The sequence below is a fragment of the Polypterus senegalus genome, chromosome 12 (assembly GCF_016835505.1).
Source record: "Polypterus senegalus isolate Bchr_013 chromosome 12, ASM1683550v1, whole genome shotgun sequence".
NCBI classification, from domain to species: domain Eukaryota; kingdom Metazoa; phylum Chordata; class Cladistia; order Polypteriformes; family Polypteridae; genus Polypterus; species Polypterus senegalus.
In genome coordinates this window covers 150936851-150953823 of record NC_053165.1, presented here as the reverse complement: position 1 = coordinate 150953823, position 16973 = coordinate 150936851, and the positions used below count along the sequence as shown (strand labels likewise).

At 43.5% G+C, this 16973-nt stretch overlaps 1 protein-coding gene across 1 annotated transcript in view; it reads left to right on the top strand.

Moving 5' to 3' along the window:
- scg3 (secretogranin III) overlaps positions 1–13576 on the top strand; it is a 65588-nt gene extending 52012 nt beyond the window's left edge. Inside the window, exons 12-13 of the mRNA XM_039770320.1 lie at positions 8374–8463; positions 12664–13576. Of these exons, the coding sequence (XP_039626254.1) occupies positions 8374–8463; positions 12664–12782 (209 nt within the window). The 3' untranslated portion in view covers positions 12783–13576. The remainder of the gene's footprint in view (positions 1–8373; positions 8464–12663) is intronic.
- Positions 13577–16973: the final 3397 nt, after the last annotated feature.

Here is a 16973-nt window from a genome sequence, read left to right as displayed (position 1 = left end):
TCTATAGGGGCTGCCCGTCCATTTCTTCCTTCTGGGTCTGCTTCCTTTCCTGGCCGTCCAGCCCGTGTGGCATCTACACAGTGTTTCCCAACCTTTTTCTGTGGTGGCACATTTTCTGTAACCCAAAACATCCCAAGGCACCCCATTATTTTACTAACCACTAACTTTTTATATCTCATACATGCACTCAACTGTCTGAAGGGGCGGGACTTAAGGAGAAACCAATAAAAAATCAGCTTCAAGATCAGCGTTCGCAGACCTGTACTGGTGACCAGTCATGCCGTCAGGAGACGCATCCGTAGGGCTCTAAGCGCTATGTCTGCAACGTCACAATCGGGGAGCTGCTTTTAATGCCAGCTTCTCCAGGTAGTCCTGTCCTCCTCAGACAGGTCTCGACCTCCTGCGGAGCCTGATCCTCTCAAAGTTCACACCACTGGGCCATGACACACTGGTTGAAAAACACTGAAGTAAACTATCAATACATAAATATATAATTACAACTAATAAATGATATCACAGACTAAAGAGCACAGCAGCAGCAGTGACACCATTTGCTGCTAATGACTGTGTTTTGTGAAGGCGTGGGCAGTGTGGTGTAGCACCTAATGCTTTGGACTTCAAACACTGAGGTTTTGTGTTCTGACACTGACATTGTGTGACCCTGAGCAAGTCATTTCACCTGCCTTTGATCCAATTGGAAAAACAAACAAAAAAATATAACCAAATGTATTTCAAAGGTTGTACGTTTCCTTGAATAAAGCTTTAAGCCAAATAGACACTTGTAAGTTTTAGGTCAATCCTTTGTTATTGTATATAGTGCTTTTCATAGTTTGAATACCCAAAAAGCTTTTCAATATTCATTATGTTTATATTGTGTTATGCTTTCAAGCCATCCTTCAATCCAGTGACCTGAGATGAAGACTGGTGTCCTTCAGTAGATAGATAGATAGATAGATAGATAGATAGATAGATAGATAGATAGATAGATAGATAGATAGATAGATAGATAGATAGATAGATAGATAGATAGATAGATATGAAAGACACTATATAATTAATAGATAGATAGATAGATAGATAGATAGATAGATAGATAGATAGATAGATAGATATGAAAGGCACTATATAATAGATAGATAGATAGATAGATAGATAGATAGATAGATAGATAGATAGATAGATAGATAGATAGATAGATAGATAGATAGATAGATAGATAGATACTTTATTAATCCCAAGGAGCAATTCACATACTCCAGCAGCAGCATACTGATAAAAACAATAGTAGTCACTCTTGGTTTGTAGTGAGGCTGAAGCAGAGCCAGGTTATGATTTGCTTTCCCAAGCGCAGGCAGCAAGGTGGCGCCGTATGCGTCTTTAACGTTTGCATACAGTAGGTCGATAGTCCTATTTCCCCGGGTGTTACAATCCACATACTGGGAGAAGGCAGGTAATGTTTTGTCCAGTGTCACATGGTTAAAATCTCCAGTGATTAGCACAAGCGCCTCAGGGTGCTGTGTTTGTAGTTTAGCAACAGCGGAATGGTTGATGTTACCCGCTATCTCCATGTCCGCCCGAGGAGGGATGTAAATAATAACAACAATCACATGGACAAACCTGCGGTGGGCTGGTGCCCTGCCCGGGGATTTGTTTCCTGCCTTGCGCCCTGTGTTGGCTGGGATTGGCTCCAGCAGACCCCCATGGCCCTGTGTTAGGATATAGCAGGTTGGATAATGGATGGATGGATGGACGTGTCCAAACTCTCTGGGCAAGTAATAGGGACGCAGACTTACGGCCAACAGTTCGATGTCCCTGCAGCAAGTGGAGATTTTGACGTTTACATGTCCAGAGTTGCACCACCTTGTATTGACACAGAGAGCGAGTCCTCCTCCTTTTCGCTTCCCACAGGTACTTGCGTCTCTGTCCACTCTAACTGTGCTAAACCCGGGTAGCTCCACGTTAGCATCTGGGATGGTAGTTGTTAGCCACGTTTCACCTAAACACAGCAAACTGCATTCTCTGTAGGTCCTGACATTTTTCACCAGCACAGCTAGTTCGTTGATCTTATTTGGTACTGAGTTCACATTTCCCAGGATCACAGAAGGCACCGAAGGCTTGAAACGCCACTTTTTCTCAAGCCACTTCGCTTTTACCTTAGCTCCAGCTCTGCTGCCACAATACCGCCTTCTTATCTCATCAGGTAAATAGGGAACCACACCGGCGTGAGCATTTGTTCTCAGCGCTTGAAGTTGACTACTTGAATAGACGAGTCTCTGCGTGTAAAAATCCATGTCCAAGTAGTAAAAAGTGTCCAGGAAACGAGTCCACATAAAAGAAAGTGATAGAAGTGATCAGTAAAATAGAGAAAAAAGGTAGAAAAATAAAGTCGTACACGGAGCTGCTGAAAAGGCTGCCACTCGCGGCGGCGCCCGAGTCCCGAATGAGGCACATGGCCTGCATTGTGAGGGAGCGTCAGTTACAGCACTACGGCCATGTGGCACATTTCCCCAAGGGTGATCCAACTCACAGGACCCTCCTTGTTGGGGACCCAAGTGGCAGTACCAGGCCAAGGGGTCGCCCACGTAACACCTGGCTGTGGGAGATAGAGGGTCATTTCTGGAGGGTGGGCTCTGCCAGGAGGGTTGCCAACCGGGATCCCAAGTTGTTTCGTCGTGTAGTGGGTGCGGGAACGCAATGTACCGGTGCATGCTCCCCAACTTGACAACCCAAAACATGGCTGTGGAGACAATTTTACACAAGGTAAATTCATAAAAGAAGAGAAAGTATAAAATAAACACAAAAGAGCCACCCTGACACCTCCCTGGGCCTTCCAACGCTGATCATACAGTATGTCTTGCAGGTGGAACAGTGAAAGCGCTGCATGGGTTCATTTCCCAGGTCCTCCCTGCATGGAGGGCACTTTGAGCAGTGACAAATGTACTATATAAATGTAAAGAATTATGAATATTTTATGCTAGGTAGGTTGGCAGGCACCATTTCTTCTCCTCTTGCTCCCCTCAACCTTCTGCTCTGAGGCACAAATGTTCCCCCGCAAATCTCCAAAAGAAGCTGTCTCAGTTGACTAGTGCAGTGACATCACTGGAAGCAGCTCTACTGCCATCAGTGTCCAATCCAGAAAGAATGGATTGCCATCCTATTAAATCAGGACTTGCGAGTCCACCCGTCAATCAAGTGCTGCATATATCCCATAGACCTTTGCCAGAGACTGTGTCATATCCTGAAAAGTAAAAAAAAAAAAACGCCACTTCTTTAGGTCAGCTGTCACGTTTTATGTTTGTTGTGAGTGACAGTTTCATTTTTCCTTGGACAGCAGTGCTCGATGAGTGGCAACTCAGACCTGAAATACCTGACCTGTCAAGTGGTAAGACTTTTTAAATATCCATCACAGAAAGCAAACAGTAGCTGGGTTTCATTCTTATCAATGACAATAGGAAATAACTACCATACATCTGATTTTCCTTATGCTATTTTAATAAATTTGCAGCTATTATTATAAATTCCTGTGGTGGGCTGGCGCCCTGCCCGGGGTTTGTTTCCTGCCTTGCGCCCTGTGTTGGCTGGGATTGGCTCCAGCAGACCCCCGTGACCCTGTAGTTAGGATATAGCGGGTTGGATAATGGATGGATGGATGGACATTATAATACGCTGCAGTGGGTTGGCGCCCTGCCCGGGGTTTGTCTCCTGCCTTGTGCCCTGTGTTGGCTGGGATTGGCTCCAGCAGACCCCCGTGACCCTGTAGTTAGGATATAGTGGGTTGCATAATGGATGGATGGATTATAAATTCCTTTACAAGGTGAGAGATGCTTTATTCTCTGCCTCATACCAGTACACAGTTTCTTGCTAGTCTATATACCAGGGGTGGCCAACTCCGATCCTGGAGAGCCACAGTGGCTACAGGTTTAAATTCTAAATATATTCTTAATTAGTGACTAGGTTTTGCTACTAATTAACTTCATTTAATTGATTTGCTATTTAAGATTCAAACCCTGAACTACGGGCTGAACAACGTTGGTCCTGGAGGGCCGCAGTGGCTTCAGTTTTAGTTTCAACCCAGTTGTTTCATTGAAGATGAAGCACTTAATTGCTCAAGTGACATTTTTCTGCTTCATTTTAGTTTTACCGCTTGTGAAGATTTTGAGCCCTTATTTCAGTCTTAAACAGCTGCATTCACTGTTTTAACTGCTCCTTATTAGCAATAAGATTCAAATGACAAAGGAATCAGCAGTTCTACATCTCGCTGGTGTATTCGTCATTCACGATTTGTTTTAATTAAGCCGTTTTAGGCTTCAGATCACTTGGATAATACGTGTATCACGAGAAATGATAAACAAATCTAGGATTTAAGAATGGACTGACATGGTAGAGTTAAAACACTAACAAACCATGAAATTAAAAAAAGATTTGTTATTGGGGAGGATTGGCATCAAGTTAAGCAACGGGATTGGAAGAAAAACCTGCAGCCACTGCGGCTCTCTGGGGTCTGAGTTGGCCACCCCTGCTGTACAGCGTCTGGAGCGACAGGAGCCTGTCCCGCCGTGTACATGATATGTTGGCACACAGTGCCTACATCAGCAAGACGCAACACATTGATTCAGATTTGCTGTATACCGCATATACAGTAAAAAAAAAATGTAAAGAGTCTAATTATTTTAGTTCTGTATCCACACCGTAAAGAAATATGTCTGGTCCAGAGGGTTTACCACAGAAATGCAGGTCTCTAGACATATGAACTAGAGATTGCTTTCCCTTTTTTTTGTTTAAACACGTTATTTAAAAGGAGTCATAATATCCTTATATATACTTTGATACTGTCCATGTGTATGGTGTTCGCGTCAATACCTCGACTCAATACAAGTTAGATCCATGCAATGGGACTCTGCCTCTGTAGTTTGAACATAACGTGGCAAATGCGGACGCAGTATTGCATGATTGGCTAAGAATGTTCGAATGCTTCAGTGACGCCGCTGGACGGCCGAGTATAGTAAGTCGTGTTGGTTCGAGCAGATAACAGTAAGTTCGGTTGGTTTTTCGAACGTTGGTTTGGTGGGGCGTACTTTCCAGGACTAACATCGTCGACTGACTTAAACCCTTCGACAGCTCCAGAACCGTAAGTAATTTAGAACGTATCGCCATTTGCTCGGTACGTTGAAATCTATCTTTGGGCAGTTCGGTTTTGGCATCCGTCCTTCTGACATCTTAATGATGACTGGGTATTAACAACGGTCATTGTTTAAATTTGAGCCGATCTCAGATCTGAAATGACCACGCCAACATAATTATTACTCCGACTCTGATTAGAGTCGTAAAATACGGTTTGTTTTGAAAATTTGTTTGCCGGAAAAAATCAAATGAGGTGCGCCGAAGACCTGAGTTCACGTCTCGCAGCCCCGTTTGAACAGGAAGCTCTTCATTACATCGCCCGAAGAGGTCTATTTTAAGCACAAATCAGTGCCATGATAACAAAATCATTTCAAGGACTTAATAAAACAAATAATTCTTTGCAGAGAAAGTATGGATTTCACAAACGTAGAATTTGTAGCCCGATTTGATCGGGCTCCCAGTCGCTATCTATCTATATATATATATAACTCACTAAGAACATGCAAGACAGTAAGCGCAAGTAAGACACTGAGGACACGCAAGACAGTGAGCGCAAGAAAGACAGAGAGCCCCGCCCGCCAACTCTAACCCTCCTACCGCCTCATGGGATACACACGACAGAGCCACGCACACCAACTGTAACCTTCCTCCTGAGTCCAGCGTCACTCTTGAGGCACGCAACAACTCACCAAACACAGCCTCAGTCACTTTCATTTGTGCAAAAGTCCACATGCACCTCTGAGCCACATTGACTTTACACTGCACGCAAGACAGAGAGCCACGATCGCCAACTCACAGAGCCCTGCCCGCCAACTCTAACTAAGGGCAAGCAAGACAGAGAGCGCACACAAGGCAGACAGCCCCGCCCACCAACTCAAAGACCATGGGATACGCTCAACAGAACCCCGCCTGCCAACTCTAAGACGATAAGATACGCTCGACAGAGCCCCACCCGCCAACTCTAAGACAATAAGATACGCTCGACAGAGCCCCGCCCGCCAACTCTAAGACGATAAGATACGCTCGACATAACCCCGCCCGCCAACTCTAAGACGATAAGATACGCTTGACAGAACCCCACCCGCCAACTCTAAGACCATGGGATACGCTCGACAGAGCCCCGCCCGCCAACTCTAACCCTCCTACCGCCTCATGGGATACACACGACAGAGCCACGCACACCAACTGTAACCTTCCTCCCGAGTCCAGCGTCACTCTCGAGGCACGCAACAACTCACCAAACACAGCCTCAGTCACTTTCATTTGTGCAAAAGTCCACATGTACCTCTGAGCCACATTGACTTTACACTGCACGCAAGACAGAGAGCCACGATCGCCAACTCACAGAGCCCTGCCCGACAACTCTAACTAAGGGCAAGCACGACAGAGAGCGCACGCAAGACAGACAGCCCCGCCCACCAACTCAAAGACCATGGGATACGCTCGACATAACCCTGCCCGCCAACTCTAAGACGATAAGATACGCTCGACAGAGCCCCGCCCGCCAACTCTAAGACCATGGGATACGCTCGACAGAGCCCCGCCCGCCAACTCTAAGACGATAAGATACGCTTGACAGAACCCCGCCCGCCAACTCTAAGACCATGGGATATGCTCGACAGAGCCCCGCCCGCCAACTCTAACCCTCCTACCGCCTCATGGGATACACACGACAGAGCCACGCACACCAACTGTAACCTTCCTCCCGAGTCCAGCGTCACTCTCGAGGCACGCAACAACTCACCAAACACAGCCTCAGTCGCTTTCGTTTGTGCAAAAGTCCACATGTACCTCTGAGCCACATTGACTTTACACTGCACGCAAGACAGAGAGCCACGATCGCCAACTCACAGAGCCCCGCCCACCAACTCTAAGACCATGGGATACGCACGCTTTTACTGTATAAATGGATGTAAATAATTACATGTAAACGATTCGCCAAAATCTGTTGTATGTAAACGATACTGTTTAAAACGTTATTGTTTTTTCATCAGAAAATCCAGTTTCCGCGTCTACCTGTATTAGTTTAAATGGCGCTTTTACCACTCGCAATAGGGCGGACGCGCTGACGTATCGTGTCGACTGGGCAACACAGTGAATGCGGCGTCTATCTATATATGTCTATGTTTTCCGTAGCCTGCTACAGGAAGGTTCTCTCTCGACCATTGGCATTGGTTTCGCTCCTTGCTATTTTCGTTATACTGCGACGATGGTTTCCTAAGCCTTTGTTATACTGAGTTCCTTTCTCACTGTTTTCCGTTCCTATTCTTCCACCGCCGTATGCTGCGGCGGATTTCGGCTAGTTCTTTATATTTGAGCGCCACCCCTGTGCACACCTGTTACTTTTGAAATTAAATCGAGTTGGCCGGTTCCAAGCATCAACTGGATGATAACATCCAAACAAGACTGTAAGACAAGCACATTAGGGAGTCTTCATTGTTTGTTAATTTATTTTCCGTATTCCCTGCTGTTTTTTTCTAAGACTCTGTGAAGCGCCTTGAGCATGGGAAAGGCGCTATATAAATAAAATGTATTATTATTATTAAAGTTGTGTTGTTATTATATTTTTCTCAAACAAGTACAAAATACTTTTCCTCCCGGGCAACGCTGGGTATTTCAGCTAGTAACTTCATAAAATTAAGAAAAGAATAGAGTGTGGGAAAAACAGCAGTGCAGTGCTTAGTCATGCTATCTGACAGATCCACGGTCCCGAGTTTGAATACCACAAGCATTCTCACACCAGCAGGTCATTTATTATCTTGGGGAGCGGTGGCCACCCCAGAAACATCAGACATAAGACCTGGCACAGTGCAGGTTCCCTAAATACTCTAACACCAAAGACCAAGACATGAGAAGAACATGCAGATTCCACCTAGACACCCACCATGTGCAGGAGTCTAGACCGCAGCGCTAAGCACTACACCACTGTGCCGCCACCACTGTCTATGGAAAATCATGAGTGGAGAGGTTTTGGGGGGCTGTTGTCATAGTTACCACATAAAAGCCGAGGTCAGGCATTGCTCATTTTCGCCCTATTCAGGATGCAGAGCACAAATACTGAGGTTTACGCGAAGCCCTCGTCGGGCAGGAAGTGAGCCCCCCCCCCAAGCCCCCACTAAGCTCTGCATTTTTTCTGATGACATATAAACTGTAGCAGAGAAAAGCACTTCTCTCTGTCTGTAATTGAATTTGCCAAAGAGAAAAAAAGACACATCAATCATGGCTGACAATGAGGGGCTTTATCTTTCACAGACCCTGCTGGGAAGACCGAAACCTATTTAGAAGCAATCCGAAAGAATATTGAGTGGCTGAAGAAGCACAACAAGCAAGAAAACAAGGAAGGTAAAAGAAGCCTCAGCTGTCATTCAGACCCCTGCACTGCAAGGGACTTGACTTTAATTAAAAAGGGGGGGGGGGTTCAGTAAGATGCTGCATTATGGGGGGGATCAGATACATACTCACATTCTGAGTAAAATGCAAAGGGTTTAGGGGGGTCAAGCAAGATTTCATCTTTTCACACAGAAAAACAAAAGAAAAAACAACAGCAACAACACTGGACTTAGCGTGTCTGCTGAAGTGATGGCTGCTGTGAGAACACAGCGATGCTGCATGGTGATGTCCTAATGAGGGGACAGCATGACACACTTAGAGCCCCAGAGTGACTAAATTAAAGACTCCTTTTGTCTTCATCCAATTTGCAATTGAAATTGGCAGGAGGGTGGCTGGGGTGCGCTCATTTACTTAGAAACACATGAATATTCATCAGCTCCTTGATGAGCTTTGGCTAATTGGAGGGAATGAAGGCTTCTTCCTCTAACAAAAGCTCACTTGTGTCTTTCAGTTCTTTTTCCACCAATGATGTGCCCACTCTTCTTTTACGTTTTATTCTTTTATTGAAAGGTAGCCTAGAAATATCTTAAGGAGTGAAGTATATTACATGTCATGTGATTGTAGTGGTGACCTTACCCCCACCAAAAAAAAATAAAAAATAAAAAAACGCAAATACACCCATCTTAGAAGGACTAATTGCTTGGAATTTCTCTTAGTGTTACATCCAGATTCATAGCAAGGTAAAATACAATTAAACAACATAACATACAATACATGACACCATCGCCACATTTTCTACAGAAGAGATGAACAAAAGAAAAATAGCCATCAGTTACTGCCAGGCTGGCCCTTAACCGTCACCATGCCAGTGTAAAGAGGGTGGCTACCACCAGGGTGTCACTGACAAGTCTTTACCCTCTCCATACTGCCACTTAACCTGGGGGCTTTTCCAGGATTTATGTGTTGATTTTATTGTCCCAATTCTGTACAGCAGGAAAGTCGAAGGTGAGCCCTACCATACATTCTGACCATAGTAAAAGTGGCACATTTAGAAAATAAAGCAGAATTTAGCTTCGCTCTACCTGCTATTCAATATGGACATGTGCCAGCACACTGCCTGAACCCTGTACTACAGAACTGGATCCATTGCCCTCCAAGGTGCTCAGGTATATACAGTAGCACCCATCTATAACGAATACCCTCCAGCGTCATTTGAATGTGGCTCAGGTCACGGGGGTCCAGTGCTTATTCTAGCAACAATGGGCACAAGGCAGGGACAGTCCCTAAATGAGGCACCAGTCCTTCACACACCGACTGGCCCCATAAAATGGAATTATTTTGTCATATTCACAGCTGGCAGAGAAGTGCATGCTGAACCTGGAGAATTGTGCCTACTGTAATAATCCAGCCCTTCAGTCACCAGGCCAGAGTGCCTCCAAGCAAGCTTAAGTACTCTATGAAGTATCAGCCTACATGTCTCCTTCATCTTAAAACTTTCTCACTACATGTTTATATGCAGCTGCTCTATTGCCAAATGTTACAAAGACAATGGAATTTTATTTTTGCATTTGTGCTCCGTAAAGCATAAAAACTAAGTGGTGGCTTCATTAAATACATCGTCATTGAGCCACAGACAGACAGACGTAGAGTTTAAGGCTTTGGACTTCAAACTTCTGGGGTTTAGGGTTGAAATCCTGCTACTGAAAACTGTGTGACCATAAGCAGGTCAGATAGATAGATAGATATGAAAGGCACTATATGATAGATAGATAGATAGATAGATAGATAGATAGATAGATAGATAGATAGATAGATAGATAGATAGATAGATAGATAGATATGAAAGGCACTATATGATAGATAGATAGATAGATAGATAGATAGATAGATAGATAGATATGAAAGGCACTATATGATAGATATATATGAAAGGCGCTATATGATAGGTAGATAGATAGATAGATAGATAGATAGATAGATAGATAAATAGATAGATAGATAGATATGAAAGGTGCTATATGATAGATAGATAGATAGATAGATAGATAGATAGATAGATAGATAGATAGATATGAAAGGCACTATATGATAGATAGATAGATAGATAGATAGATAGATAGATAGATAGATAGATAGATAGATAGATAGATATGAAAGGCGCTATATGATAGATAGATAGATAGATAGATAGATAGATAGATAGATAGATATGAAAGGCGCTATATGATAGATAGATCCAACGTTGATCCAACAGAGTGCCTTTGGCAGAACATGTGATTCAAGGCATCAATTTGTGGCTGACAAATCTGTAAGAATTATGAGATGCTATCAAGTCAGCACAGATCAGTATACCTAAGGAATGTTTGCAGTACATTTTCAAATGAATGCCTTAAAGGTAAGGTGGAGGTGAAAGTGGGTCATACCCAGAAGTAGACAGTGGAACCTAATAAAGTGGCCACTGAAACTATAATATATATAACATTAATTATAGCGTAAATTTCACCAAAAAAAAAAAAATTTTTAAATCCCAGTAATGAATAAAATGCACGTTATTTTGCAGTCGTTCAGCAATATCCAGCAGTGGACACAGGCTGACGTGTGACAGTTCAGCTATTGGACTTTGTCTATGGCAGCAAAAACTGAGCACTTAGTCCAAACCTCATCTGAACCAGTCAGTCATTTCTATCAGTGGGAACGCAAAGAAACATCCGTGTTCACTGATTTAACATCATGACATGTCTCACCTTCACTGATGTCCATAATGTACACTTTATATATTATACTAGATGTGCTACCTGTCTAAGAAGGGCTGAAAACTCAGTAATCAAAGTAGACCTGTGACTGTGCTGGTTGGCTCCATGTTAATGGCTCCTTCTGGTAGCCTCTTGAACGCGCCACCGTCTGTAACATATCTAAGAGATTAGCTGGGCATATGAGGACATGTACATAGCAAGGGGTAGGTGCATAAAATGAAGAGCACTTTTATTAAAACAATCCAAATTAAAGTGTCCAAATAAGTAGTGCAGTGCTCTCTTAATCAATAAATAAATAATCTTGTAAAACACTGACGATCCGTAAGTTTAAAATCAAGACACAGTCATCGGGTCAAAGTTCTTTCCACTTTTAGACAAGCCCGGCACAACTCCCTCTTCATTCCCCCACCTGGCGGAGACTCCAGCAGCCTTGGTCCTTAACAACCCGACCTCGAGCAGCGCCAGCCTGACCGCTCAGGGTCGGTTGTCCTCTTGTCATCCTTCTTGCCCTGTCTGGCGTGCCTCAGATCCCTGGAGAGGATTCTGCCTCGATTGCACCCACACCACCCCGATGCTGTGCTCTGGGCTCAGTTTTTGCTCACTCTGTTCTTTCTTTTCTTTCTCTTTATGTTTTTTTGTGTCTATCCCCCTTTCTGTCCCGTGCAGGCTCCTTATGTACTCTGCTGCCTAACTGGGCACAGGTGTGATAAGCTGTGCCCTCTGTGGCATCATTGAGGTGTCTGACTGATCTGCCCGTCTCCACATGTATGTGCAGTGTGGTCAGTCAGTTCCACAATTAACCGCGGAGCGAAATGCACTCATATATACCCATGCCCAATTCGCACCTGTACTTTCTTGGGGCACAATTATTTATTTAAAATTTACCTGATGCCAGTCTCACTTATAATAAGTAAGACATCTGAAGTGCACCTTCTGTTGGAATGTATGCTGTATTGCATGTAGTAATAACATGCATTGCATTTGTCATTCCAACATATGGTGCATCACAAACACTTGTAGTAATAAAATTCATTTCTACAAATGTTTGTGATGCACCATATGTTGGAATGACAAATGTAATGCATTTTATTACTAAACATGTCTGTGATGTGTCATCTGTCAGAATTGCAGAGATACACTGATAATCTGATGGATGCACAGATGCACAGACACTTGTCCTTTTATTAAGGTGACGAATTAATCCCCAGTTGGTTGGGTCCCTGCTTTGTACCTGTACCTATATACATGATGATGACGATGGCACAATACACAGCTTCGGTCTTGAAGGTTTCCATCTTTTTAGTTGGCCAATAGAAGGTGTCATGTTGCTTGACCTCAGCTCCCCGGTACGATCTGCCTCTCACTTACTGATTCCTCGTGAAATACTTTTAAGAAGGGAATCTGAAAAGAAAGTTTCACATTACAGTAGATGACTAACTATTTCACTTTCATGTTTCAGATTACGACATTTCAAAACTAAGAGACTTCATGGACCAGCAAGTTGATTCTTACATCGCCAAAGGAATCCTGGAGAAAGACGAAGGCGAAGTCATCAAGAGGATTTACAGCAGTCTCTAGTACAAGAGCACATGAGGCAAAAAACAAGAAGTAATAAACTGCAGGTCACTTCTAGATGGTTGGCCGTTATAACAATATTAACTAAAGGAAGTGGTAACAATTTGGGAACATTTTATAAGCAATATATTTTAAACTTAATTGCAGTTCAATTTTTTTTTTTTTTGTAACTTTCACAAAGTGTCACACTGTGACAAAGAATACAAGGAGTGTCGCTATGGCGAGATCACTTATAAAGTGTGCGATAGACCACCCCGAGGGGCCGCTTCTGTTTGGAAAGACGACTTGTGAATCTGCTTTAGTAGCAAACCGAAGGCTTTGTTTCTCATTGTCCTCATTATAACTCTGCAGTTGGTAGCGTAGCTTTTTGTTTTTCTAAGATGATTAAACGTATCTCTTTACTGTCACGAAAATGAACTAAACAGCTCTTACTGCTCAAATCTTGCGTTTTGTGTCTCATGACGTCACCCAAGCATGTCACAGCATCTCCTGCTGGCGTCAGTCTGTGGAGTCCTCCATCGATCGAGTTGTGTTACGGTTCTCGTACTCGTAATCTCGGCCTTGTCTTGTTTCCATTTTTGCATGTACAGTAGAATAATAACCAGTTGCAGCCCAGACTTGTGAGTAAAGTGAAAAAGTCGAGAATTTTTAAGTGTAAATATTTGTGACTTTTTTTTGGAATACTGTAAACGCATTAAAAAAAAATGATGTCGCTTGTCAGAGCAGGTGGGCACAGTGTGGTTCATCGCAGTAACATCAGCCCACCTCACCCACAAACACACACAAACAAACAAACACACCAACACAGTGCGCCCTCGGAGAGTGAAAGGCAACCTTTTTTGAGTTGCGGCGCACCAAGTCCAAAAATTTTCTTTCGCGGCGCACCTGAGGGGCTGCCCATAAATAAAGTCGTGACGACACAATCAATAAAAACAGTTAATTTTACAAATTTGAAAGACATTTTATGAATTAAACTACAAGGAAGTATCGAATGCTTGCGTCACAACAAAATGTTTTTCACCACAAAGAACTGGAAAAGGTCACCGAGTTTACAAAGTTTACTGTGTTGATCAGCGGTGTCAGAGCGAAAATAAGGTTAATTTGTCCATAGTAATACTCAGACGATTAAGTGGCGAGAGCTGCAGCTACAGCGATACTCTCTCGTCCGCAAGAGCCGAAATGTAGCGTTTAGTGATGGCTCGTTCTTGAACGAATCTTTAATGTGACTGGGAGTGATTCGTTCAGTCGCGCATGCGCATTTGCGCAACTTCCTATAGTTTCTGTATTGGAATTGATTCACCTGTTTCGAGTCTTCGGGTTTTTCCAATATCAGCCCAATAAGCTTAACCAGCTCAGTCTGAGCCGGAAAGTGAATTGAACGAAATGACTCGAAAAATGATTCGTTCATTTTGCTGAACGAGACTCAAAGGTCCGAGTCGTTAAAATGATCCGAACTTCCCATCACTAGTAGCGTTCGTATTTTCTCGTTCTATATTTGCTCCGCCTTCTTCTATCCGTACAGTGAGCGAGATCTTCTAACAACGAGACTTTTTAAGTCTCACGAGATGTGTGTGTTGATATTATGATGAATGGTGAACAGCGAAAAATTTAACTTGCATTCAAAATAAATACATTCGTTTACTCAACAATGTGATTAACCGTTATCTGTTTTTCCAACATAAAATATTTTTTTTTTAAACATTATCTTTTTAATCAACCAAAAGTTCAAAAACACTAGCAATTTTAAGTATTTTACAAAAGTTTTCGCGGCGCCCCTAGAAAATTCCACAAGAAAATTCAGATGTCACTGAAAATCAGTCAACTTTTATTTTATATACACTAACTACAGCTGCAGTCGCTTTCATGAATGTCAAAATCATGAATGCATTTAAAAAGATGTCACACTGCCTGCCGCATGGTATGCCGGTCTCAGATAACTTACTGTTTGTTGCTGGGTTCTTTTTCCCATAATTCCCATAATTCCTATTAGTAAAGAGCCCATCCAGTTCTTTTTTGTCACGTAAAGGCAATCTGACAACAGCAAATTGCACGCCGTCATTATTACCACCGGTGTAACATCCATTGTCCACTTTTACACAGGTTATTTGGTGGCACCCCCCAAATCTCCTTCCTCCAGTCTCTGGGGTCCTTTGGCATCCTTTGGGGTGACACGGCCTCCATCTTGGTGCACCTCTCCACCCAATCCTCCTCTTCCTCGTCCTGTCATTCCACATACCCAAGCCACCTGGCCATGTCACATTACATGACTTTTCCAGCCATTTTCAGTCATAGCCTTCATGTGCACAAGCTGAGCGAGTTGGAGGAGGTCCGCCGTGTGCTCCCGTGAAGACCATCGTGTCATCTGACAAAATCGCACAGTTAAGTCGTAAGGGTGGGCTCTGCGTCCAGGAGAGCTGACGAGCGGTGAGCGCTCAGTTGGAAGTACAAGGCTTAGAATGCAGTGATGAGGAATAAGGAACGCAAGTGTTTGGGACCTCACAAGCAAAATAGGGGCTCATCTGTCTGATACCCCATCTTTTACAGAACATCACAGAATGGAAGTAAGATAATAAATAAAAAGGGGTCCGAGCCTGCGGCCGAACTCGCTGTGCCTGTTAACCGTTAGTACAGCAGCATGCTACTGGCTGTCACAAAGAGGGGGGACTGTGCCCGAGGGTCGGCCCCCAGTCACTAGACTTGACATGCCCAGTGACTCTGAGTCGTGCCCAGCAATGAGATGAGCAACTGTCATCGGCAGGTCTGACACAGCCAGCGACTACAAGTCACCTAATGTGACATCGGCTCTGGTCTGCTCCTCCAGTGACCAGATTAAGGTCACCTGCATGTCACTCCTGCATGTCATAAAAGGTGGAAAAGGGCATCCAGCTCTTAAAATACCCTCTGGACAAGGAGAATATTAATTGCACAGTGTATTGATTTGTTTGGCACCACATTAAAAATATATATATATTAAAAAAAAGTATTCTTCTGAAACTGGCAGATCAATCTGTCACGTTTCAAGACAAAAAGAGATGTACGGGGAGAAACAGAAGGTCATTTTGTGTGACATTTGACATTCTGCTGTTAGTTCTTTGCTCCTACTAGTACATTATGTCAATAAGAATATAATAAAATCTTTATAAATTATGATGTTAGCATGTCATTTTGAAAAATACACACATTATGGGGTTGCTGTTTACTCAAACGACTACACCACCGCATCTCCACTGTGCTTTAGGCTCACCTCCTTATGAATGGCCTGCTCTGACCAACCCATCCATCTGTCCACCCACAGACAAAACGATCAGCAAACACAAAATTTACTTAAAGAGAGGAACTGCGCAGGTCCTCTACTGAAAACCCACCAGCCACCTTCTGAACCGGCTTATGTCATTAGGGGGTCTCAGGCACATCACATGCAACACCTCACATAACCGTGAACGTCCGTCATATCAGCCAGGTGATAGAGATTTGGGGGTTACTGGAAAACATGAAAACTGTCACTGAACAAATAATCAAACCGAAGACCCCAACCACCATGTTACCCTAGGGGTTACCCCTTTTGAACTGATCCTCAAGTCTCGCTCCGATATAATCTCCCAGTGGTCTTTGTAGCGTCTGTACATTACAATGCTGGATGTCTGGCATGGCGACAGCTTTTCTTCCTCTGGATTCCGTGCCTGTGCTTTCTGATGAAATCTCCGGGGTCCGCCATACTGATGGGTGCACATGTGAACTGGGACATACCAAGGTGACTTACACATGTCCTAAATCACACTGCATTGGCAAGACACAAAGACCCCTCAATAAAAAGATAAGCGCTCATCAGGTTCATCTTTTGTTCTGAATGTTCCTTGTCAAATATCACAAGCACACATCTTGCATCTGTTATATGTGAATTACATTTTAACTGTATTTAAGAATTATTTGAAGACATTGACCTTTCATTTCATTTTAGCCTAAATAAAGGGCACTAGCTGACTGCTTCAAGGCTCAAAGTATAATTCAAGGGAGACCACCGGAAAAATGAAATCTGTGGGTCAGGTGACAATACCTTCTTGGAGGAAGTTGAAAGGTCAGATTTGAACACAAAGTGTTTCAACACCTGAAAGTACCCTTTAAGAAATGGACCAGGAAGTCATCGGGGACTCATTACTATCAACATCCAGACAATGGACAATGGAGAAATGAAGG